General features: G+C 40.0%; 1 protein-coding gene across 1 annotated transcript in view; it reads right to left on the bottom strand.

Annotated features, from left to right (window-relative positions):
* The window catches only part of LOC128635767 (3-galactosyl-N-acetylglucosaminide 4-alpha-L-fucosyltransferase FUT3-like), a gene marked incomplete at its 5' end in the record, with an annotated part of 54,117 nt that overhangs the window by 13,658 nt on the left and 13,462 nt on the right, over positions 1-26,997 (bottom strand). Inside the window, one exon of the mRNA XM_053688883.1 lies at positions 5,894-5,926. Within this exon, the coding sequence (XP_053544858.1) occupies positions 5,894-5,926 (33 nt within the window). The remainder of the gene's footprint in view (positions 1-5,893; positions 5,927-26,997) is intronic.

The following is a 26,997-nucleotide window of genomic DNA, read 5'->3' as shown; positions in this document are numbered from 1 at the left end:
TTGAACAATAGATGACAGGTAAGGCATAGATTTTACAAAGCCATAGATAATTTTTTTGCAACTGTGAAATAAAAAAAAACATTGATTGGACACCCAGAACACTTCTTTATCCTTAGGCCTTTTTATAAGAGGCTTCCGGAGCCTCAACTGAAACAACAGCATGAAAGAGGACATATGGCATCCTTGTGAACAATTGATTACAGTTAAGGCATTTATTTTATAATCCCAGAGATCATTTATATGACCCGGGAAATAGAAAAAAACATTGATTAGACACCCAGTACACTTATTTATCCTCAGGCCTTTTTAATAAGAGGGTCCCGGAGCCTCAACCGAAACAACAGCATGAAAGAGGACATATGTCATCCTTTTGAATAATAGATTACAGGAAAGGCATTGATTTTAGAATCCCAGAGATCATTTATATGACCCGGGAAATAGTAAAAAACATTGATTAGACACTCAGTACACTTATTTTTCCTCAGGCCTTTTTAATAAGAGGGTCCCGGAGCCTCAACCGAAACAACAGCATGAAAGAGGAGATATGTCATCCTTTTGAATAATAGATTAAAGGAAAGGCATTGATTTTAGAATCCCAGAGATCATTTATATGACCCGGGAAATAGAAAAAAACATTGATTAGACACCCAGTACACTTATTTTTCCTCAGGCCTTTTTAATAAGAGGGTCTCGGAGCCTCAACCGAAACAACAGCATGAAAGAGGAGATATGTCATCCTTTTGAATAATAGATTACAGGAAAGGCATTGATTTTAGAAACCCAGAGATCTTTATTTGCAACCGTGAAATAGAAAAAAACATTGATTAGACACCCAGTACACTTATTTTTCCTCAGGCCTTTTTAATAAGAGGGTCCCGGAGCCTCAACCGAAACAACAGCATGAAAGAGGACATATGTCATCCTTTTGAATAATAGATTACAAGAAAGGCATTGATTTTAGAAACCCACAGATCATTATTTGCAACCGGGAAATAGAAAAAAACATTGATTAGACACCCAGTACACTTATTTTTCCTCAGGCCTTTTTAATAAGAGGGTCCCGGAGCCTCAACCGAAACAACAGCATGAAAGAGGACATATGTCATCCTTTTGAATAATAGATTACAAGAAAGGCATTGATTTTAGAAACCCACAGATCATTATTTGCAACCGGGAAATATAAAAAAACATTGAACAGACACCCAGTACACTTCTTTATCCATAGGCCTTTTTAGAAGAGGCTCCAGGACCCTCAACAAAACAAGAGCAGGAAGCTGGGCATAGGAGTACAATGGAGTGTGACAATAATAATGTGAAGGTGAAGATTGCGTAGTTGATTTGTGGGTGGCGGAGCCTATAGCTGTTGCGGTAGGACGTGTGTTTGAGGAGCTTCAGGTCTTACAAGTTTCTTTGGAGTTAGTTTTCAACCTTAATTTAATTTTCTTTTTGGGATTCATAGTCACACTTTCTGGGGCTATCCAAGAGGAGCCTGGAGATACCTTACTCATATCGGCTTACCTATGTTCCTCAGCTGACTGCGTTACAGCTAGCCACAACACTGAGAGGCCTCTCTAGCCTGATAGTGCTGTCATTGTCAAAGCTGACGCCAATATACCCCCCCAGGACACTGGGTTATCAAACCAGTTCTATAGTAACTGGACAACTCGTTAATCACAACTATTGACAAAGAAAAGGAAAAGCACTAGTCACCCCTTATATCAACGGGTACGGAGACCTGTATTTTGCCTTTCCAATATGGCGTTGGTCACCAAAATAATCCAGAATGAAAAAAAAGGTAAGATATGGAGAGTGACTAGTGACGCACATTTTATGCACGCTGTGGCAATTGCAATTTGCATTAAAAAGAATCGGCTAACAACCACTACCTACGACCACACCTGACTCCTGAAGTCATGCTTCAGTTATTAAGTCAAGTTAAATTTTTTTATTTTTTATTATGCTCAGCAGAGGCTCCAGGACCCTCAACAAAACCAGCAGCAGGAAAGAGGACATATGGCATCCTTTTGAAAAAAAGATTATAGGAAAGGCATTGATTTCAGAAACACAGAGATCATTAGTTGCAACCGGGAAATAGAAAAAAACATTGATTAGACACCCAGTACACTTATTTATCCTTAGGCCTTTTTAATAAGAGGCTCCCAGAGCCTCAACAGAAACAACAGCATGAAAGAGTACATATGGCATCCTTGTGAATAATAGATTACAGGAAATGCATTGATTTTAGAAACCCATGGAAAAAATTTTGCAACCGTGAAATCTAAAAAAACATAGATTAGACACCCAGTACACTTCTTTATCTTTAGGCCTTTTTAGCAGAGGCTCCAGGACCCTCACCAAAACCAGCAGCAGGAAAGAGGACATATAACATACTTTTGTAAATTAGATTACAGGAAAGGCATTGATTTTAGAAACACAGAGATCATTAGTTGCAACCGGGAAATAGAAAAAAACATTGATTAGACACCCAGTACACTTATTTATCCTTAGGCCTTTTTAATAAGAGGCTCCCGGAGCCTCAACAGAAACAACAGCATGAAAGAGTACATATGGCATCCTTGTGAATAATAGATTACAGGAAAGGCATTGATTTTAGAAACCTGGGGATAATTTGTTCCAACCGTGAAATCTAAAAAAACATAGATTAGACACCCAGTACACTTCTTTATCCTTAGGCCTTTTTAGCAGAGGCTCCAGGACCCTCAACAATACCAGCAGCAGGAAAGAGGACATATGGCATACTTTTGTAAATTAGATTACAGGAAAGACATTGATTTTAGAAACACAGAGATCATTTATATGACCCGGGAAATAGAAAAAAAACATTGATTGGACACCCAGTACACTTATTTATCCTTAGGCCTTTTTATAAGAGGGTCCCGGAGCCTCAACAGAAACAACAGCATGAAAGAGGACATATGGCATCCTTTTGAAAAATAGATTACAGGAAAGGCATTGATTTTAGAAACACAGAGGTAATTTGTTACAACCGGGAAATCTAAAAAAACATTGAATAGACACCCAGTACACTTATTTATCCTTAGGCCTTTTTAGCAGAGGCTCCAGGACACTCAACAAAACCAGCAGAAGGAAAGAGGACATATGGCATCCTTTTGAAAAAAAGATTAACGGAAAGGCATTGATTTTAGAAACGCGGAGATAATTTGTTGCAACCGGGAATTTGAATCAAAAAAATGATTCGATGGACATCCAGTACAATTCTTTCTCCTTAGGCCTTTTTATAAGAGGGTCCTGGACCCTCAAAAAAAAACACCAGCAGGAAAGAGGACGTATGGCATCCTTTTGAACAATAGAGTACAGGTACAGCATTGATTTTACAAACCCAGAGATCATTTTGGTCAATTGTTAAATAGAAAAAAAAAATGAGTGGACACCCAGTACACCTCTTTCTCCTTAGGCCTTTTTATAAGAGGGTCCAGGACCCTCAAACAAAATACCAGCAGGAAAGAGAACATATGGCATACTTTTGAACAATAGAGTACTGGTACGGCATTGATTTTAGAAAACCACAGATAATTGTTTGGAAAAGTGAAATAGCCCCAAAAACCATGCTTGGACTCCCACTCCAGGTCGTTCTCCTTCAGCTTTTTTATAAGAGGGTCCAGCACCCTCAACAGAAACAACTGCAGGAAACACCACCACATATGCCATCCTTTTGCACAAACGAGTACAGGTATGGCATCCATTTTAGAAACCCAGAGATAATTGAGAGGAACCAGGAACATTTTTCTAAAAATTTGATGGGGCACCCATTACAGGTCGTTCTCCTTCAGCCTTTTTATACCATGGGCCACGACCCGCAACAGGCACAACAGCATGAAACACCACATATGCCACCCTTTTGCACAATAGAGTACAGGTATGGCATAGATGGAAAACAGAGATAATTTAGAGCAACCAAGAGACGGATAAAGATGCTTGGTCGGTCCTACTCTTTCAAATTTGTGGCATTTTGCTTTAAATTTAATGGTCCACCAGATATGAGTGGTGTGCTAAGTTGTACAATTCGTAACAGTTTAATCACTAGTGTTATGTGCCTTATTTTTTTTATTTGAGTTTTGTACCCACAGAGCTGCAGCAGAGGCCAGAAAAATTCGGAATGTACAAATGACTGAAAAATTGGGGTATTGTTGTAGCAACTGCTGTAGCAGCGGCCAGAAAAATTGATGTTTGTAAAACATTTATAAAGTCCCCTAAAAGCTTGTGGCTTGAACACTAGTTGTTGGCAGATAAGTCAAGCAAGTCCTCCGGCTTTATAAAAAAAAAAAAAAGCCAGCCTGTGTACCAGTTGTAGCCCAAGCCAGCTCATCTCGTCATCAGGCCTTTTTTATTCAAATGTATCGCCCAATGTCAGTCCCTTCGGGATCCAGCCCTCATTAATTTTTATAAAAGTGAGATAGTCAAGGCTTTTTTGACCTAGGCGACTTCTCTTCTCAGTGACAAAACCTCCTGCTGCACTAAAAGTCCTTTCGGACAGGACACTTGAAGCGGGGCAGGCCAGAAGTTCCATTGCAAATTGGGATAGCTCAGGCCACAAGTCCAGCCTGCACACCCAGTAGTCAAGGGGTCCATCGCTCCTGAGAGTGTCGAGATCTGCAGTTAAAGCTAGGTAGTCTGCTACCTGTCGGTTGAGTCTTTCTCTAAGGCTGGATCCAGAAAGGCTCTGATGGTGCATGGGAGTTAAAAAGGTACGCATGTCCTCCATCAAGACGTCAAGAAAGCGTCCTGTCCTTGCCGCCATGGTCGTGGGAGGAGGAGGAGGATTAATTTCATCTCTTCCCCTGTTACATTCCCGTGGTGCTGTGACATCACCCTTATACGCTGTGTAAAGCATAGTTTTTAATTTATTCTTAAAATGCTCCATCCTTTCCGACTTGCGGGAATTTGGTAACATTTCAGGCACTTTATGCTTATACCGGTGGTCGAGGAGCGTGGACACCCAGTACAGGTCGTTCTCCTTCAGCTTTTTTATACGAGGGTCCCTCAACAGGCACGATAGCATGAAAGAACCCATTTGAACAAGGTTGGATGCCGAGCTATTCATGTCCCGTTCCTCCTCCTCACTGATCTCACTGATTGTATCTTGTTCCCCCCAGCCACGTACAACACCACGGGTACCAGAGAGGTGACAACAACGAGCACCCTGGGATGCCTGTTGTGCTCGGTCTTCCTCCTCCTCCTCAAAGCCACATTCGTCCTCTGACTCCTCTTTTTCACAATCCTCTTTCTGCGTTGCCGCAGGTCCAGCAAGCGATGCTGATAAGGCTGTTTGTGGGGGTGATGGACACCACAACTCTTCCTCTTCCTCTTCACGCTCATCTACTGCCTGATCCAGCACTCTTCGCAGGGCACGCTCCAGGAAGAAAACAAATGGTATGATGTCGCTGATGGTGCCTTTGGTGCGACTGACAAGGTTTGTCACCTCCTCAAAAGGACGCATGAGCCTACAGGCATTGCGCATGAGCGTCCAGTAATTTGGCAAAAATATCCCCAGCTCCCCAGAGGCTGTCCTAGCACCCCGGTCATACAAATACTCATTAACAGCTTTTTCCTGTTGGAGCAGGCGGTCAAACATTAGGAGTGTTGAATTCCACCGTGTCGGGCTGTCGCAAATCAAGCGCCTCACTGGCAGGTTGTTTCGACGCTGGATATTGGACAAGTGCACCATGGCCGTGTAGGAACGCCTGAAATGGCCACACATCTTCCTGGCCTGCTTCAGGAAGTCCTGTAAGCCAGGGTACTTATGGACAAATCATTGTACAATTAGATTACACACATGTGCCATGCACGGCACATGTGTCAACTTGCCCAATTTCAATGCTGCCACCAAATTACTTCCATTGTCAGAAACAACCTTGCCAATCTCCAGTTGGTGCGGAGTCAGCCACTGATCCACCTGTGCGTTCAGGGCGGTCAGGAGTGCTGGTGCGGTGTGACTCACCGCTTTCAGGCAAGTCAACCCCAAGACGGCGTGACACTTCCTTACCCGGGATGTAGCATAGTACCTGGGGTGCTGGGGGGTACCAAAGATGTGGAGCAAGACGCAGAAGTTGAAGAGGACTCAGCCGAAGAAGAGGTTAGGGAAGAGGATGGAGTAGGAGGAGTAGAGGAGGTAGCAGCAGGCCTGCCTTCAAGTCGTGGCGGTGTCACCAACTCTTCTGCAGAGCCACGCATTCCATGCTTGTCAGAAGTCAGCAGGTTTACCCAATGCGCAGTGTAGGTGATATACCTGCCCTGACCATGCTTTGCAGACCAGCTATCCGTGGTCATATGGACCCTTGCCCCAACGCTGTGTGCCAGACATGCCATAACTTCCTTTCTCACAACAGAGTACAGGTTTGGGATTGCCTTTTGTGAAAAGAAATTTCTGCAGGGTACCTTCCACTGCGGTGTCCCAATAGATACAAATTTTTTGAAAGCATCAGACTCCACCAGCTTGTATGGTAAAAGCTGGTGGGCTAAGAGTTCAGACAAGCCAGCTGTCAGACACCGGGCAAAGGGGTGACTTTGAGAAATTGGCTTCTTACGCTCAAACATGTCCTTGACAGACACCTGACTGTGGGCAGATGACCAGGAACTGCTACGTAAGAGAGACTGAGTGGAGGATGGTTGAGAGGGGGCAAGGAGGACAGCACTGGTTGACGTGGCTGAAGATGCTGGAGCAGGAGGAGGAGGGCGGCTTTCACTTTGTGTGCTGCTTCTACTCATGTGTTCTTCCCATCGGCCTTTGTGATGGGAGACCATGTGCCTTGACAAAGCAGTTGTACCTAGGTGGGTGTTGGACTTCCCATGACTCAGTTTCTTTTGGCACAGGTTGCAAATGGCATTGCTGTTGTCAGAGGCAGACACACAAAAAAAATGCCACACTGCTGAGCTCTGCGATGACGGCATTCTGGTGGTGGCAACAGCATGCGTTGATGGGCGTCGGCGTGCTGTCTGGCTGATCCCTGGTGACGATGCATGCTGTCTGACTGTGCCACTATCTCCTTGAGACGACCTCCCCATGCTTCCAAATTGTCTCCTCCTCCTCCTCCTCTCTGTCTTCCCCCTCTTCTTCTACTCTTCTAGCAGGCACCCACGTGACATCCACCGACACATCATCATCAACCGCTTCACTTGTATCTGAAACATCAAGAAAGGAAGCAGCAGCGGGTACAACATCATGATCATCACACCGTACCTCCATGTCGGTAATGCTGCCTGACTGAGACTGATCACTATTATCTACATCCTCTGTCAATGATGGTTGCGCATCACTCATTTCTTCCAAATGATGTGTCAATAACTCCTGTGACAGATCAAGTGAAGCGGCTGTGGTGCTAGTGTTGGTGGTGGCGACAGGCGGGGGAGTGGCACTGGTCACTTGAGACCTGCCCAAAGCACAGCTGGACGTAGATGGTGCGTCAAGGTTAGGAGGACTAGCAGCGGAAGCTGAAGAAGATTGGGTGTCCTGTGTTAGCCATTCAACTAGGTACTCCTCAGAAGTTTTCGCGTCCCCCCTGGCACCCGGCGTCTGAACAATGTGCATATTTGTAGGGTCTAAAGAAATCACAGCACCACGACCACGACCACGGAACCTGCGGGGTGGCCTGCCTCTGCCTGTCATTTTTTTTTAAATGGACACTAACAATACTATTACACCTATTGAGTGGTGGCACTGTGAAAGTGGGCACAGTATACGCTGTGATACTGACAACAAAAAAGACAGATGTTTTAAAAATAACAAATTGTTAATTTTTTTTAAATATTACAAGTACTGTGACAACAAATATGATTGTTTGGCACTTGTTGGCAAATGGGCCTGTCTGGCACACACGCTGGGAGAAAGGAAACTGCAATTCAATGGCACTAGGAGACTGAAGAATCACAGTCAAAACAGTTATGATTAACAAAAATTCCAATCCTGTGACAATAAATATGATTGGTGGCACTAATTGGCTAGTTGGGACTGGCACACAGGCAGGCAGGCAGGAGGAAAATGCAATTCAAGGGCACTAGTAGACTGCAGATTAACAGTCAAAACAGTGATGATTGACAGATTTTGGAATACTGTTAAAAGAAATATGATTGCTGGCAATAATTGGATAGTTGGGCCTGGCACACAGGCTGGCAGGCAGTAGAAAAGTGCAATTCAATGGCACAAGCAAACTGAGGACTAAGATCAACAATCAAATTTTTTTTTAATTTTAATTAGTAACTATACTGTGACAACAATTAGGATTGGTGTAAATAGTTGGCAAGACAGCCTGGCACAAAAGGCTGGCAGGCAGGAGGTAAATGCAATTCAAGGACATTAGGAGACTGAATACTGACAGTCAAAACAGTGATGATTGACAATCTTTGCAATACTGTTAAAAGAAATAGGATTGCTGGCAATAATTGGCTAGGTGGGCCTGGCACACAGCAGGCTGCAAGGCAGGAGGAAAGTGTGATTCACTGGCACCAGCAAACTGAGGATTCGCCACAAATATTACCCAAAATTTTAATTTTTAATTACTAAGAATACTGTGACAACAAATATGATTAGTGTAAATATTTTTCAAGTAGGCCTGGCACACAGGCTTGGAAGGCAGGAGAAAAGTGCAATTGTAGGGCACGAGCAATCTGAGGATTAAGATCAACAATCAAGAATTTTGTAATTTTAATTAGTAACTATACTGTGACAACAATTAGGATTGGTGTAAATAGTTGGCAAGACGGCCTGGCACAAAAGGCTGGCAGGCAAGAGGTAAATGCAATTCAAGGACACTAGGAGACTGAATACTGACAGTCAAAACAGTGATGAATGACAATTTTTGCAATACTGTTAAAAGAAATAGGATTGCTGGCAATAATTGGCTAGGTGGGCCTGGCACACAGCAGGCTGCAAGGCAGGAGGAAAGTGCAATTCACTGGCACCAGCAAACTGAGGATTCCCAACAAATATTAACCAAAATTTTAATTTTTAATTACTAAGAATACTGTGACAACAATTATGATTGGTGTAAATATTTTTCAAGTAGGCCTGGCACACACGCTTGGAAGGCAGTAGAAAAGTGCAATTCTAGGGCACGAGCAAACTGAGGATTAAGATCAACAATCAAATATTTTTTAATTTTAATTAGTAACTATACTGTGACAACAATTAGGATTGGTGTAAATAGTTGGCAAGACGGCCTGGCACAAAAGGCTGGCAGGCAATAGGTAGATGCAATTCAAGGACACTAGGAAACTGATTACTGACAGTCAAAACAGTGATGATTGACCATTTTGGCAATACTGTTAAAAGAAATAGGATTGCTGGCAATAATTGGCTAGGTGGGCCTGGCACAAAGCAGGCTGCAAGGCAGGAGGAAAGTGCAATTCACTGGCACCAGCAAACTGAGGATTCGCCACAAATATTACCCAAAATTTTAATTTTTAATTAATAAGAATACTGTGACAACAAATATGATTGGTATAAATATTTTTCAAGTAGGCCTGGCACACAGGCTTGGAAGGCAGTAGAAAAGTGCAATTGTAGGGCACGAGCAAACTGAGGATTAAGATCAACAATCAAATATTTTTTAATTTTAATTAGTAACTATACTGTGACAACAATTAGGATTGGTGTAAATAGTTGGCAAGACAGCCTGGCACAAAAGGCTGGCAGGCAGGAGGTAAATGCAATTCAAGGACACTAGGAGACTGAATATTTGCAGTCCAAAAAATTATGATTTTTATTTTTTTATATACTGTTACAAGAATTATGATTGGTGCCACTAATTGGCTAGTTGGGCCTGGCAAACAGGCTGGCAGATATGAGTCGTGGATGGTAGGTAGGGCAGCAATTTAACACAGTATGCTGTGTAAGTGACAAAAACACAGGCCTGATAGAAAATTAAGTTAGATTACACTAGCAAAATATTTTAAAATTTTAGATTTTAATATTAAAATAATGTTAAGAAGTGCAATGCACATATGAGTGGTCGCACTGGCTGGCTGCTACGTAGGGCAGCAATTAACAACAGTATGCTTTGTAAGTCAGATAGACAGTTAGAAACAGGCCTGATAGAAAATAAAATTAGATTACACTAGCATAATGATTTAAAGACTTTTTTTTGGCAATTTAAAGAAAAAGGTTAAGCACATAAATATGAGTCGTGGCTGTCTAGCCTTGGAAGGGCAGCTATTAAAAACAGTAGGCTCTGTAAGTCAGATACACACACGCCTGATAGAAAATACTATTAGATTACACTAGAAAAATTATTTAAATTATTTTTTTGGGGGGGAATTAAAAAAAGGTTAAACACATATGAGTCGTGGCTCATAGACTAGGGAGGGCAGCAAGTAAACACAGTAGGCTCTGTATGTCAGCAAAACACACAGGCCTGATAGAAAATTATATTAGATTACACTATCAAACAAATTTAAACATTTATTTTTTTAAATTTAAATTAAGGTGAAGAAGATATGAGTGCTGGGTGGATGCCTGGCACAGACCAATTAACCAAAAGACTGAAAAAAAATGAGGTATATTAATGCTGAGTGAGCCTGACAGACACAGGCCTGATAGTAAATGTAATTAGATTACACTAGCAAAATATATATATATATATATATATATTTTTTTTAAATTTAAAATAATGTTATAAACGGATATTAACACTGGTGGCTGGCACAGAGCAATGAACCAGAGTATATGCTGTGTGACACAGGCCTGATAAAAAATGAAAAAAAATTACACTAGCAAAAAAATTAAATTTTTTGGTTAGTTAAATTTAAACTAATGTTGTTAGGGAGATATCAGTGGTGGCAGTAATCACAGCAGCATATGCTGTGAGCCTTAAACACACAGCCTGAAAGCCAGGCAAATGCTAATTAAAAAAAAAAAAACGAAAAAAAAAAAAACACTGCACGAAATATAGCCCTAAAAAGGGCTTTTTGGGGTGCTGTGCTTGCAGCAGAGATGAGTGGAGTCCTTCTGGACTGTAAATACACTAGCCTAGCTATGTTTTTCCTATTAATGTCAGGAGCAAAAACACAACACGTCCTCTCATTAAGAAAGCAAGGTCGTTATGAGTCTAAAATGGCGGATTCCGAGTAGCTGGGAGGGTCTGTGAGGGAGTGTCTGATGTTGATTGGCTCTAATGTGTCAGACGGCTGTGACATAAATGGTCAAATTTTCCTCAATGATGACACATAGGGGCGGATCGAACATCGCCATGTGTTCGCCCACAAACGCGAACGCGAACAAGCTATGTTCGCTGTGAACCGTTCGCGGGCGAACAGTTCGGGACATCACTAGAAGTAGATACCCCCAGAGAATGAACCTTTGATAGATTAAAAGTAAGGTTCGGGGGGGCGGAGCTAACCGTCAAGCTGGAGAGACGTTCATAGTGGAGCTCTCTCTCACTTTAACAATTTAACTAATAATTAGAGATCTTTCTTTATATATATATTAACTTTCTCTCATAGCGACTGTCTATAGAGAGCCTGTTGGAGATTTATTTGTGGCTTGGAGAGACTACAACTTTACACTGCGGGTATTCCCGCCCGACACTGCGCTGACTGAGAGGAGCTACTCTACGCTACCAGAAGACACAGCTGATTGTCTCCTCGTCACCTGCTGGGCTCAGGTCCGATCGCCAGTGACCCCTCTGAAGTGTTACTACTGCTGCCCGGAGGGTCGGGGCTCCGCTCCGGGACAGCAGAATCCAGCTGCATACAGAACTAGAGGGGTAGAAGGAGACTACTCCCCAGCCTAAAAGATTTACCTCTTTTTGGATCCTATCTCCATTCCGGTGAGAAATTTCGCCCCTGCTTTCGGCCCGGGTACCCACGGGCAATAGAGGGGTCTTTGGCGGAGTTCTGCGCTGCCTTCCTTTTGGCGCGAACTCTCGCCATATTGCGGCCTGACTTCTTCTGGGGCCTGCTACTTCGCAGGGGAGCACACCGGAACAGCCTCTCAACTAGCAGCATCCACAGAGGGTAAGAAGCTGCCTCTAAGGGGCACAACCTTTTTCTAATTATACCGGTTACTATATTGGGGGAAAATCTGAAGTCATCCCACAAAATATAAAAGAAAAGGAAAAGAAAAACGTTTTGTAATAAGGAGTTTGAAATAAATCCTAATACCCGGTTATAAACAGCAGGTTATCTCTAAACTGCCACGAATGTTATTTAGCCCATATAAACTTGTCAATGATGCTTTATGACATCTGTCTATGAGACTCTGATATTTATGCAACGCTGAAATTACTATATGTGCACCCATTCATTTTTTAGTGCAATACCCATGCTGTTTAATGAAGTTAAAAGAAGATAAGAAGCCACAGTATTATTCTCACTAACTTTTATATCTTGACTCTTCTAATACCAATTAAAGACCCAGATGTATATTGGTAATGTCTGTATTCTTATAAGTTGTTTTCTAATGAACATGGCTGACATTACAGTTTGAGAGGTTTCCTGGAATACATAGACCACAAAGTATAAACACTGATCTACCTGTCTCAGAGTTAATCTAATTAGGATACTCGCTCTCTACATAGGTCTGCTGAACACTCAGACTAATTGTGACATAGATTCTGGAATCCATTGTTGTGCTACCTGTCAGATAAAACAGCTGCAATATTGAGCCTTTAAAACCAGTCTTATAGTGAACAGACTTTCTACTGTAAACATATAGTATTTTGAAAGTAAAGAAATAACACAGAGGTCCAGCACTTAGTGAAATACAGCTAAGTCTCTTCTCAACTCTCCTAACATAGTACTGCATACAGCTGTCGAAGTGCCCTAACACTCTTCTACTCATATAGCACAAGCGACCTTTTAAACATGTCTCATTCAAACAGGAAGAAAACTACTAATAAACATAATGAGGGACCAAAAAGAACTGTGGCGGATCACTTTCACAGTAAATTCCTGATGGAGAGAGACCTGTCAGATGAAGACTCTAGGGACTCCCCATCTGGCTTAGGTGAGGAAGAGTCATACCCTTCTGGGAAAAATTCTATCTATAGCGCGGAAAATGCTACCCTCAAGGAGCTTATAAACTCCCTGTCAGCCAAGATGGACTCTCACCATACTTCCCTAAAACAGGAAATAAGAACATCTGTCGCTGATCTTAAGAGGGAAATTTCCACACTTGGAGACAGAACTGAAACCCTCGAACATAAGCATGAAGACCTTGCAACTGATCATTCCAACCTTCTCGCATATTCGCAGTCACTGGCAGAAATGATTTCTGACCTTGAAGTAAAGCTAGCGGACCTGGAGGATAGGTCCAGGCGCAATAACGTGCGTCTTAAAGGTATTCCCGAAAGTGTTACTAATGCTGATCTCACTAAATTCCTTGAACAGCTGTTTGTAGAACTGGTTGGCTCCCCACCCGATCAGGAATCCAAAATAGACAGAGCCCATAGAGCTATCAGACCTAGGAACTCAAATCAGGCACAGCCTAGAGATGTTGTTGTGAAATTACATCATTACACTTTCAAGGAAAAAATTCTTAAAGCTGCCTTCACAAACAAAGATCTTCCGGAACCTTACAAAGAATTGCAGTTCTTCCATGACCTATCATCTCATACGCTCTCAAAGAGAAGGTCTTTCCAACCTATCACCCACTGCCTCCATAAAAATTCCATAAAATACAGATGGGGTTTCCCAGTACGCCTGTTTTTCCAGCATGACGGACTTTCTTTCACTATAACCAATCTCAAACAAGGTATGGAGCTTCTCAATAAGCTAAATCTTATTCGGATCCCTCAGGCTATACCCTCAGCCAGCCCTGAGTTGAACACAAACCAAAAAGATCACCCTGTTGCCGGTCCCACTAATTCTGATTCTACATCCTTGAGAGAGGAGACATTGGATTGTAGCCCCAAGCCTAGAAGATCCTCTCCCGCCTCCAAGAGAAGAAACACTACTCAACATGACAAGTAATTTCTAGTTCCATATGGACATACCCCGAGGACTAGACAACTACTATACCTGAATTATACAGTCCTTTGAAAAAGAAAAAAAAAAAAAAAAGAGACTCTTGGTGATCTTAATTCACTACTATACATAGAACACTTAGAAAGTAGAGTCCTCTACTAACCCCATTTCTTCCTTACAGGTCTCACCATGAGCTAAACTGCTGTTTCTATGCTGTAAGACTGAGAGATTTATAATTGTGTATTTAATTGTTGGGGTGTTAGTAATCCCCCCCTTTGATAGTAGTACAATGATTCATGTTTTGATAATGTACCCCCTATGCAGGTTAGGCCATTGGTATTAGGCCTCCATTTTTCACATTATGTAGGTAAATGACCGATGTCTTTGAGTGTCTATGGGACCTTTTCCGGTTTTAGTCTAAAGATTTAGGTTCCCTATTAATAATATCCCTTGTGTGTTTGGTCATGCCTCTCATATATTATCTATCAGTATGTTATAACTGTTTTCTCACACGGTAAACCTTAATTTTAGATTTCTGATGTTGTAAATTTGAATGATTCTGATAAACATGCATTACGGCGCTGTCAACAATAGGCTCTTCTATCTACAGTTTAGCTTAGGCGATATTCAACTGCTGTATACCCACTGATTAACCAGAATTACTTCTAGCTGTGCCCTATTTATGTGGGGCCTTGGCTCCTTAGACATAATGATCTGGTCTTTTCCTTTAGTCTACTAGATACAATAGTTTGCTACCACATTGCAACTTAACTACATTTATTTACATATCCTTACTGTTTTAAAATTCCCAGTCATCCGGATATCAAAAAAATTAAAAAAATAAAAATAAAAAAAAAAATAAAAAAAAAACTTGATTGAGCAATTAATTTAGTGTCTATGGTGTAACTATCCTAACTGCTGCTAAAGATAAACACATATCCCCTACACCTTAAAGTATTTAATTATAGGAAAATTATACACATATTTATGTATCTAGCAAAAGCTCTATACAGTCCCTTACCAGATTTTTTTTTTTTTCAAAAAGATATAAATGAGGATAGGGTCTATACACTCTTACTAAAGTACGATGTGAATACATATAGGAAACTGGATTTAATGAGAGGACTCTCCATGTTATATTGTAATGGTGTTCTATTGGTTATACTTATTTTATTGCTTGAAAAGCTGCTTTTATTTTCTCAGCCTATACGTCTTTAACCTGCTCTCAATCATATTACAGGTAAACGTCAGATGAGGTATGGATAAACATTATTAAAGTTTTGTTTTAGTTCATAGTTATTCAGAGACAGGGTTTCAATAGGTCTTTGTCCTGTTATATTGATTATTGTTTGTCAGAGTTACAACCTGGTTGCCCCCCCCCCCCCCCCCTATTCTGTGGAGGTGACCAGTGTTTTACTATTTGCAACCTATGATTATTTTGACCTATGGTTATAGTTTATGATTCTAAACATTGATATATTTAATATTCAAAATCCCTTACTCATAGCGGTGCTTACCCGCTGAATATCCCCCTAACTCCCCCTTGAAGTTATAAGTATTATTCTTTTCCCCTTCCTAGATTTCAGTGCATCCAGGAAATTTTAAAGTAAACACCCCGGCCCCAGCATCACAAAGTAGGTATATTTACTAAAACTTTGACTTATGCTCTTACAAAAATAGAAGCTCTGGTGTAGATTTATAAATACGATATATACCTTGTTCTTCACTTACGTATCAGCGTATTGGTTTACCTTCCTTACCCTCAATTGCTCTTTCCTTCCCATTGCACCCTCCCCCTTTTTTTTTTTTTTTTTTTTTTTTCTCCCCCAATATCCCAATATGGAATTAAATGTGATCACACATAATGTACAAGGCCTGAATTCTCCAACCAAGAGAAGCCTACTATATTCCAACCTTAGAAAACTTAAAGCTCATGTGGTTTTTCTTCAGGAGACCCATTGGATTAGATCTCCAGGCAACCAATTCTCTTTCAAAAATTTCTCAAATAGATTAGAAGCTTCCTATTCCACTAAGTCTAGAGGTGTGGCCATCTTATTCAAAGATACGTTACAAGTTGAAAATATACACACCGAAATAGACCCAGAGGCTAGATTTGTTATTTCTATCTGCAAAATAAACGAACGAAAATATACCTTGGTCAATCTATATGCCCCAAATTCCAAACAAATACCTTTTCTAAAACGTGTCTTTAAGCTTGCTACTTTGATCAGACAGGGTACTTTAAAAATTGGAGGAGACTTCAATTTAATATTGGATCCCCTAAAAGATAGAAAAGGGACAATCAGACCAGTTCCAGACAGAGCAACCACCTCCCTGTCTAATGCATTTAGGAATCTAGTTGCACAATACAGTCTTTACGATTCATGGAGAGCTAAGCACCCCTCAGATAATGATTATACTTTTTACTCTAGTGCTCATAAGATGTTCTCTAGATTAGACTATATATTCGTCGAAACACACACTCTGAACGACATACACTCCTCTAAAATTGAGGTAATCGCTTGGTCTGACCATGACCCCGTGGTTATCTCCTTCTTCCCCACCCATGCTGCAACTCCTAAAAAATGGAGATATGAAGCATGGCTAGTGACAAACCCCCACACGCACCAGGAAATTAGAATCAAGTTACAAGAATTTATACAGAACAATGATAATCAACAAACGGACATTCAATTTATTTGGGCCTCGCTTAAGGCTTATCTTAGAGGGATTCTAATTAACAAAGCCGTAATAACTAAGAAAAATCAAGGTAGATCGCTCGCCGAACTCACATGTGAATTCAGGCTCCAAACTGCCTTTCTTAAATTACATCCCTCGGTGCAAGGCGCGAGACAGCTTAAACACTTAAGAGATGAACTTAACAAGCTGGAACTAATCAAGGTACAAAAAACCCTCTTTAGTCTCAAACAAACCTACTATTATCTCAGCAACAAAGCCAACACTATGATGGCATCTAAGCTCAGAATGAGACAAGCACAACGTGCAATATCCTCCATTTCGTTGGAGGGTAAACTTGCGACATCTCCGGGCGATATCGGAGAATTGTTTCGAACCTTCTATGCCAAACTTTATAGCTTAACCAATGAGTCCTCAATTGAAACACACTCCATTGAGGAAATAAACTCGTTTTTGGGAACTCTATAACTTCCTAAAATTAATGAAGAGGCAGAGGCCATGTTAAGATCCCCGATATCCTTAGAGGAATTGCGAGCTGTAATCGCTCAGCTTAAAAGTAACAAGGCCCCGGGCCCGGATGGGTTTACAGGCCACTTTTACAAAACTTTTGGCGACATCCTAGAACCAGTATTACTTAGAACCATCAACTCTTTTATGAATACCGGGTCGTGTCTGGCTGAATCCTTGGAAGCAGATATCATTACCATTTTAAAACCAAGTAAAGACCCTACTTCATGTCAGAACTATAGACCAATATATCTGATTAATTCAGATATAAAAATTTACTCCAAAATCTTGGCCAATAGATTATCTAAGGTTGTATGCTCCTTGGTCCACCCGGACCAGGTGGGATTTATTCCAAACAGAGAGGGTCCTGATAACACCAGAAGGATATTCAACATATTATTTGAGGCTAAGAATGGGAAGATTCCCCTCCTGGCCCTGTCATTGGACGCTGAGAAGGCGTTTGACAGGGTCAGGTGGGACTATCTGTGGTGTGCGTTGGAGGCTTTCCACATCCCCCATCAATTTATCAGAGCGATAAAGGTCTTATATTCAGCCCCTACAGCAAAAATCAATGGAGTCGGATTCCAGTCTACTCCTTTCAGTATCTTAAACGGAACCAGGCAGGGCTGCCCCTTATCCCCGATACTATTTGCTTTAGCTATTGAGCCTCTGGCTCAGCTCATCAGAAAAGATTCTGATATTACAGGCATTAACTTTGGAGGGTCTATACACAAGATAGCACTATTTGCAGACGATGTCACTCTACTACTCACGTCGCCATCCACATCCCTCCCGGCAGTTTTCAGATGCCTGGACGTCTTCTCCAGATGTAGCTTTTATAAGCTGAATTATTCAAAGACTGAAGTACTTCACGTAAATATACCAATTGCAGAATTGAATCTTCTGCAAAGAGGATTTGACTTCTCATGGTCAGCCGTCTCTATCAAGCATTTGGGCATTCATCTAAGCCCAGATCCTGATGTTGTAATACAGAAAAACTTTGCTAACCGAATACCGGAATTCCAGAAGCTTCTTGAAAGCTGGGAGTTCAGGGAATTCTCATGGACGGGCCGAATTGCAGCGGTCAAAATGACGCTCCTTCCTAAAATCACATACCTATTCAGGTGCATAACCCTTACGTCCCAAGGCCGATTTTAAACAAACTACAGAGCCTTATCTCAAGATATGTGTGGAAGGGTGAGAGACCCAGAATTGCCACGGCGATTATCCAACAACCTATTGTTAGGTGGGGTTTGGCCTACCCGAGCATCCTGATCTATCATGACGCTGAACGCCTGGCTCATCTTATGGGTTGGAGTCTGAGGGCTGACCAGCCCAGATGGTATGAAGTGGAACAGTCCCTTCTTCCTAGGGGTATCCTGCTTTCCGACCTTCCCTGGATTCCGGTACATGTTCGCACGTCCATTCAGATTACTCACCCTATTATCCTTAACACCTTGGTACATTGGGACTCCAGAAAAAACATGGAAACTATCGCCCCTCACCCGTCACCAATCCACAGGATACGAAACATCCTGATCTCTATGCCAGAAACCCATCTGAATAGCTGGTCTGAAACCGCCAACATGCCCACTGCATCCTTATACAGGGGGGAAACTCTCCTGCCATTTGAGGAGATTAAGGCTAAAATCCCCATTCCTACTAATCTGAGGTTTGAATATATCAGACTTGCTAGTATTCTCAAAGCTTGGGGGCTATCGGGGCAACCTACAAGAACCCCTACTAGATGGGAGCAAAGATGGAACATGGGCACATTACTGAGGGGCTCCCTCTCTTTCCACTACAATCTTATGATCATGCCGTTGCGACCTATAAAGCACAACCAATACAGGGCATGGGAAAGGGAACTCCAAACCGACGATGAGATTGGAATGTGGCTTGACGAGATTGTTAAAGCAAAAAAAATCCTGCATAGTGCAACCCTCTGGGAACTATATTATAAAATAACGACTAGATGGCATTTCGTCCCGGTCACACTGAATAAATTTTATAAAACGTCATCTCCCTTGTGTTGGCGGAATTGTGGGCATCTTGGCACACAAACCCACATATGGTGGGACTGCCCAGTAATTAGGGAAACCTGGGGATATGCGTTCTCCACTCTTCACTCGCTCAGTATCTTCTTAAGCCCAACGCCGTCCGTGGGTCTCCTGCACCATAACCTTCCAGTAATGTCTGAAGTGGACAAAAACATTACCTTGTATGTCCTTATGGCCACCAAGTTGGCTATCGCCAGGGATTGGAAACAGGCTTCTTGCCCTTCACCAAGAAAAATTAGGGACATAATTGATCATATTAGTAAGATGGAGGAGTTTGCCTTCAGAAGCTTGAACAAGCTTGAACTCTATCAGGAAATTTGGTGTAAATGGAGTAAGATACATGATTCCTAGACATACAAAAATATAGAATATTTGTTCTGGGATAAGCAGAATTTTTTTTTTTTTCTTTCCCTCTCTTCCTCTATCCCTCCCCCCCCCCATCCCCCTCAACTCGCCTATTAGGCTTACCGAAACCTTTGGTGTCTGGCAATCCTATCTATATACTTTCTATCATAATCCAAGGATGCAGAGCTACTCTATTAAAGAAATAAATTAACCATCAATCTAAATATGTTTTATTACCTATGTCGGGAAAAAATAGGTCTTATTAGGATGCACTGAATGATTTAAGATTTAAGGTCTGGACAATAGTTTAGCATCTAAAATTTATTTCTATGCATATATGAAAGTGTCCTTCTCAACTGGGAAAATATTAATAAAAACACAATAAAAAATTAGGTTTTCATTTATATATGTAAGCTTTTGCTAGTTTAACTAAACTACTATGTTTCTTATGATTTATATAGTTTATACTAATCCTGTCATGTACAGATGCCTTTTGGTGTCTAAGAAGGTTTGTTTTTGATACCTTGTAAATGTTTTGACCGTTTAGATTGTGTATAAACTGGCCTTTTGTTTAGGCTATATGTGTTAAACTTATGCAATACCTCAATAAAAAACTGATTTGGAAAAAAAAAAGTAAGGTTCGATCTGCTAAATGTTTAATCAGATTTTTCCTACCTTAATTCCGATTGGCTGATAGAATCCTATCAGCCAATCGGAATTGAGGGGATGCCATCTTGGATGACGTCCCTTAAAGGAGCCTTCATTCGTCGTAGTCCGTTGGTAAAGAAGGATGTTCCGCGTCGGCAGTAGGAAGATTCAAGACCCGGCTTGGAAGATGACATCGCCTGGATAGAAGACCTCTTCAGCGCCTCTTGGAAGATGACATCGCCCAGATCGAAGACTTCTTCAGCGCCGCCTGGATGATGACTTCATCGGATGGAAGATTTCTTCAGCGCCGCTTGGAGGATTAACTTCTTCCGCTCCGGATGTCCACTTTGGTTCTATCGCTGCTCGGCTGAGTGAAGACGACTCAAGGTAGGATGATCTTCAGGGGGGTAGTGTTAGGTTTTTGTAAGGGGGGTTTGGGTTAGATTAGGGGTATGTGGGTGGTGGGTTTTAATGTTGGGGGGGGTTGTATTTTTCTTTTACAGGCAAAAGAGCTGAACTTTTTGGGGCATGCCCCCACAAATGGCCCTTTTAAGGGCTGGTAAGGTAAAAGAGCTTTGAACTTTATTTAATTTAGAATAGGGTAGGGCATTTTTTTATTTTGGGGGGGTTTGTTATTTTATTAGGGGGCTTAGATTAGGTATAAGTAGCTTAAAATTGTTGTAATATTTTTAAAATGTTTGTAACTTATTTTTTTATTTTTTGTAACTTAGCTTTTTTTATTTTTTGTACTTTAGTTAGTTTATGTAATTTTATTTAATTGTAGTTATTTGTAGGTAGTTTATTTAATTAATTTAATGATAGTGTAGTGTTAGGTTTAATTGTAACTTAGGTTAGGATTTATTTTACAGGTAATTTTGTATTTCTTTTAGCTAGGTAGTTATTAAATAGTTAATAACTATTTAATAACTATTCTAACTAGCTAAAATAAATACAAAGTTACCTGTAAAATAAATATAAATCCTAAGATAGTCACAATATAATTATTATTTATATTGTAGCTATCTTAGGGTTTATTTTACAGGTAAGTATTTAGTTTTAAATAGGAATAATTTATTTAAGTATAGTGTAGTTGTAACTTAATTTAGGATTTATTTTACAGGTAAATTTCAGGTTATTTTAGCTAGGTAAGCTATTAAATAGTTAATAACTATTTAATAGCTATTGTACCTAGTTAAAATAAATTGAAAGATGCCTGTAAAATAAAAATAAATCCTAAGATAGCTACAATATAATTATTATTTATATTGTAGCTATATTAGGGTTTATTTTAAAGGTAAGTATTTAGTTTTAAATAGGATTCATTTAGTTAATAATAGAAATATTATTTAGATTTATTTAATTAATATTTAAGTTAGGGGGGCGTTAGGGTTAGGGTTAGACTTAGGTTTAGGGGTTAATAATTTTATTACAGTGGCGGCGGTGTAGTGGGGGGCAGCATAGGCGTTAATAAATTTATTATAGGTGGCGACGGTGTAGGGGGGGCTGGATAGGGGTTAATAAATTTAATATAGGTTGCGGCGGGTTCAGGGAGCGGCGGTTTAGGGGTTAAACTATTTATTTAGTTGCGGCGAGGTGCGGGATCAGCAGGATAGGGGTTAATAATTTTATTATAGAGGGCGACGGTATAGGGGGGGGGGCAGGATAGGGGTTAATAGGTATACTGTAGGTGGCAGCGGTGTCCGGGAGTGGCGGTTTAGGGGTTAATACATTTATCAGAGTTGCGGCAGGGTCTAGGAGCGGCGGTTTAGGGGTTAGTAACTTTATTGAGTTGCGGGAGGCTCTGGGGGCGCCAGTATAGGGGGTAGAACAGTGTAGTTTAGTGTGAGTGCTTAGTGACAGGCTAGCAATAAAGCTGTAAAAAAGCCGAAGAGCAGCGAGATCGGATGAGTGATAACTCTCACAGTCCGCTGCTCATCTCCCCGCGGCTTTTTGACAGCTTTATTTGATAACTTAGGCGAACGTATTCAAGGTCCGCGGCGGCGAAGGTAGGCGAGCTTAGGCGGGCGTATTGGGCCGGCGAAGGCTGAAAAGTAGACGGCTTGATAACTACCCCCCGTAGAATTGACCTTGCATTCTATTGACTAATCCAATCAGCCAATCGGATTTAACTTCAATCCGATTGGCTGATTAAATCAACCAATCAGATTTTTCCTACCATAATTCCTATTGGCTGATATAATCCTATCAGCCAATCGGAATTTGAGGGACGCCATCTTGGATGACGTCATTTAAAGGAATATTCATTCGTCGTTAGTCTGTCGGCCTAAAAAGGATGTTCCGCGCCGGAGGTCTTCAAGATGGAGCCGTTCCTCGTCGGATGGATGAAGATAGAAGATGCCGCTTGGATGAAGATGTTTACTGGTCCAGATGTCCTCTTCTGCCCGGATAGGATGAAGACTTCTGCCGGTCTGGATGTCCTCTTCTGCCCCATCGGATGACCAGTGGTGCCCGGCTGGGTGAAGACGGCTCAAGGTAGGGTGATCTTCAATGGGGTAGTGTTAGGTTTTATTAAGGGGGGTCGGTGGGTTTTAGAGTAGGGGTGTGTGGCTGGTGGGTTGTAATGTTGGGGGGGTATTGTATTTCTTTTTTTTACAGGTAAAAGAGTTGATTACTTTGGGGCAATGCCCCGCAAAAAGCCCTTTTAAGGGCTGGTAAAAGAGCTGATTACTTTGGGGCAATGCCCCGCAAAAGGTCCTTTTAAGGGCTATTTGTAATTTAGTGTAGGGTAGGGCTTTTTATTATTTTGGGGGGCTTTTTTATTTTATTCGGGGGATTAGATTAGGTGTAATTAGTTTAAACTTTTTGTAATTTTTTTATTTTCTGTAATTTAGTGTTTATTTTTTTAGTAATTTAGTGTTTTTTTCGTAATTTCGTTTATTGTATTTAATTGTAATTAATTGTATGTAGTTTAGGTAATTTATTTAATGATAGTGTAGTGTTAGGTGTAATTGTAACTTAGGTTAGGATTTATTTTACAGGTAATATTGTATTTATTTTAGCTAGGTAGTTATTAAATAGTTAATAACTATTTAATAACTATTCTACCTAGTTAAAATAAATAGAAACTTGCCTGTAAAATAAAAATAAATCATAAGATACATACAATGTAATTATTAGTTATATTGTGGCTATCTTATGGGTTTTTTTTACAGGTAAGTATTTAGTTTTAAATAGGAATAATTTATTTAATTTTAGTTATTTTATTTAGATGTATCTAAATTATATTTAAATTAGGGGGGTGTTAGAGTTAGGGTTAGACTTAGGTTTAGGGGTTCATAACTTCATTATAGTAGCAGCGACGTTGGGGGTGGCAGATTAGGGGTTAATAAATGTAAGTAGGTGTTGGCGATGTTAGGGCAGGCAAATTAGGGGTTAATAAAAATTAACTAGTGTTTGCGAGGCGGGAGTGCAGCGGTTTAGGAGTTAATACATTTATTAAAGTAGCGGCGATGTCCGGTCAGCAGATTAGGGGTTAATAAGTGTAGTTAGGTTGCGGCGACGTTGGGGGCTGCAGATTAGGGGTTAAAAAATATAATGTAGGTTTCAGCGATGTTAGGGGCAGCAGATTAGTGGTTCATAAGTATAATGTAGGTGGCAGCGATGTCCGGTCAGCAGATTTGGGGTTAAAAATCTTTATTATAGTGTTTGCGATGTGGGGGGCCTCGGTTTAGGGGTTAATAGGTAGTTTATGGGTGTTAGTGTACTTGTTAGCACTTTAGTTAAGAGCTTTATGTTCCGGCATTAGCCCATAAAACTCTTAACTACTGAGCTTCTACCTGCCAAACTTTTATTACCAGCGTTAGATATAAAGCAGCGTTGGGACCTCTCAGCGCTGCTTTTTAAGGCTAACGCAAAATTTTTTTTTTTATATCTTTTATTTATCCTCAAGCACAAAATACATTTCCGTAACAAATATTTGTCACAATTACACAAAATTCTTTGTACACAGCGCAGGTAACACAAAACCAAAAAGCATGTTTTCCATTTATATCTTATTTGTAACGTTAAACAAAACCTCCTTTCCTAACTAGGAGAGACAAAAACAATAATTAAATCCTGCGCTAATCATAATTACTGTGTAGTGACTACTTAGAAGATCATGACATTTCTCAACTTTGTATTAAATTCTCAAATCATAAACTTCCATTGTCATACAGTTGTGCGATTATTTCTTATTTACCTAAAAAATAAAAATAGAAAATAGAAAATAATAATAATTAAAAAAAAAAGGGTCGGGGGAAAAAGGGGCAGGAAAGAGGGGAGCTCCTAAATCTCCATCTCCACATCGTATTTAATATCTAAACACAGATAATTTAATAGTACCAAGCTACTGGAAATATATTCTTGAGTACCAATGTACAAAAAAAATCTGATTTATGAAAACACTTTGTTAGTGAGTATTGTAAATTATATGGTTGATCCAGAATTACAATAAGCCATTTATCAAAAAAGCATTGGATCTGATTTGAGGATAGTGGATCACTATTTAATTGTTCAAACATAATTTGCGAATAAACTTCTTGTTTAAATAAATTGAATGAAGGAACATTCTTATTTTTCCAGCTTCGAAAAATTAAGTTACGACCTAATAAAATTAATGTATCGATTGTCTTAGAAAATGTTGTGATAGTTTCCTTAGTTAAAAAAAAAACTTGAAATACATCTATTACAAAATTTTCCTGAGAAATTCTGGACCACCAGTAAAATACCTTAAGCCAAAATTAGGGCAAAACCATAGACAATGCAGGAGATCCGCACCAGACTGCTTACATTTAAAACAGTCTCCTGTATTACTGCCTGTCCACTTAGCTAACATTTTTGGTGTAATATACACCTTGTTAATTAATTTTATATGGGATTCATTCCAAGATATAGGAATTTTTGCCTCTTTTACTCGCTTAATGCTTGATTTAATCTTTTCTAATGTTATTTCTTGAAAATAAGGCCTCCAAACATCAGCTAAAATTTCTAGAGCCAACTGCCCCTGTTTTGACATTAAAATATTATAGGTTAATGAAATGGTATGAATACTATTTTTATCTAAAGTGATATAGTCTTTAAGTACACCAAAATCCTTATAGCCTTGTCTAATACTATGGAATCCATTTATAAAATGCCTAAGTTGTAGGTACGCATAAAAAATTTTGTTCGATATATTATATTCATGAAAAATGGATTCAAATGTTCTTACTTTGTAGTCATTGTCTAGTAGTTGTGAAACATAAATTAACCCTTTCTCTTCCCACTTTATAAATATATCAGATGATAAACCAGGGGGGAATAAATTATTGCCTCTGATAGGAAGATATGCAGATATTCGATAGTCTACATCAAGGGCAGCGCAAAGCTTTTGCCATGCTAAGATCACATTACGTATTACTAGCGATTTTTTTAATATCTATTGGTAATTGAGTGACTAGGCAATGAATTATAGCCTTAAGAGAGAAAGGAGCGACCAGCTGTCTTTCTATTAAGAGATTTGAAAAATAACTAGTTTCTGTAATCCAGTCTAAAGCAAAACGTGCCAGAATACAATTATTGTACCATTTTATGTCGGGGAGAGCGAATCCTCCAAATTCTGGTGGACAATATAATTTAGCTCGAGAGAGACAATGTCTTTTTCTGTTCCATAGGAAGGAGGCGCAATTTCTATTAAAGCGCCTTAAATCTTTATTTGATACATAAAGAGGAAGATTTTGAAAAAGGTATATTAATTGCGGAAGAAGAACTGATTTTATCAGCATGATTCTGGCTGAGAGCGAGATAAGGAACAGCGTCCACCTGCTCAGTTTCTCCTCAGCAGTGACAAAAAACACTGAGAAATTATTATTGTACCAGTAGTTAGGGTTTCTATTTAAATTAATACCCAAATATTTTATCGTTTCTACAACCTGAAATGGATGGTCTTTACAGCTATCTGTATTTTGATTTATCCATAAAATTTCGGATTTGCTAAGGTTCAGTTTATAGCCAGAGAAGGAGCTAAATTGTCTAAAAATTTCAAGGACCAAGGGGATACTAAGTTTAGAATTTTGCAAAAATAATAACAAATCATCCGCATAAAGCGATAAAATAATTCTTTGGTCACCGATTTCGCGGAAGAAAAATGAGCGGTGAGCTTCTACCTGCCAAACTTTTAATACCAGCGTTAGATAAAAAGCAGCGTTGGGACCTCTCAACGCTGCTTTTTAAGGCTAACACAAAATTTGTAATCTCGCCGTTAGTTACTTATGATATTCTGGTTAATGCATCCGAGGCAAAGAATATCGTCAGCATGAAATGATTTAAAGGGACACTAAACCCAAAACTTTTCTTTCATGGTTCAGGTAGACAATACAATTTTAAACAACATTACAATTTACTTCTGTTATCTAATTTGCTTACTATTTTAGATATCCTTTGCTGAAAAATAGCAATGCACATGGGTGAACCAATCACACGAGGCATCTATGTGGAGACACCAATCAGCAGCTACTGAGCCTATCTAGATATGCCTTTCAGCAAAGAATATCAAGAGAATGAAGCAAATTAGATAATAGAAGTAAATTAGAAAGTTGTTTGAAATTGTATGCTCTTTCTAAATCATGAAAGAAAAAAAATGTGGGTTTCATGTCCCTTAGATAAAATGTCAATCTTGGTGGCTTAAGGTCATACTCTCTTTTTCTCATCAGTACCTTGTCTGTTGCTAAGGATAATAATAATAAATCACAATGTATCTGCTGGTTATACAGCCAAGGCAGTTTACAAGAAATTACTGTAAAAACACTGAGATACTGTATGT

Source organism: Bombina bombina, chromosome 7 (genome assembly GCF_027579735.1).
Source record: "Bombina bombina isolate aBomBom1 chromosome 7, aBomBom1.pri, whole genome shotgun sequence".
Classification (NCBI taxonomy): domain Eukaryota; kingdom Metazoa; phylum Chordata; class Amphibia; order Anura; family Bombinatoridae; genus Bombina; species Bombina bombina.
The sequence above is the reverse complement of the archived record's forward strand: the minus strand, read 5'-3'. Positions and strand labels throughout refer to the sequence as shown.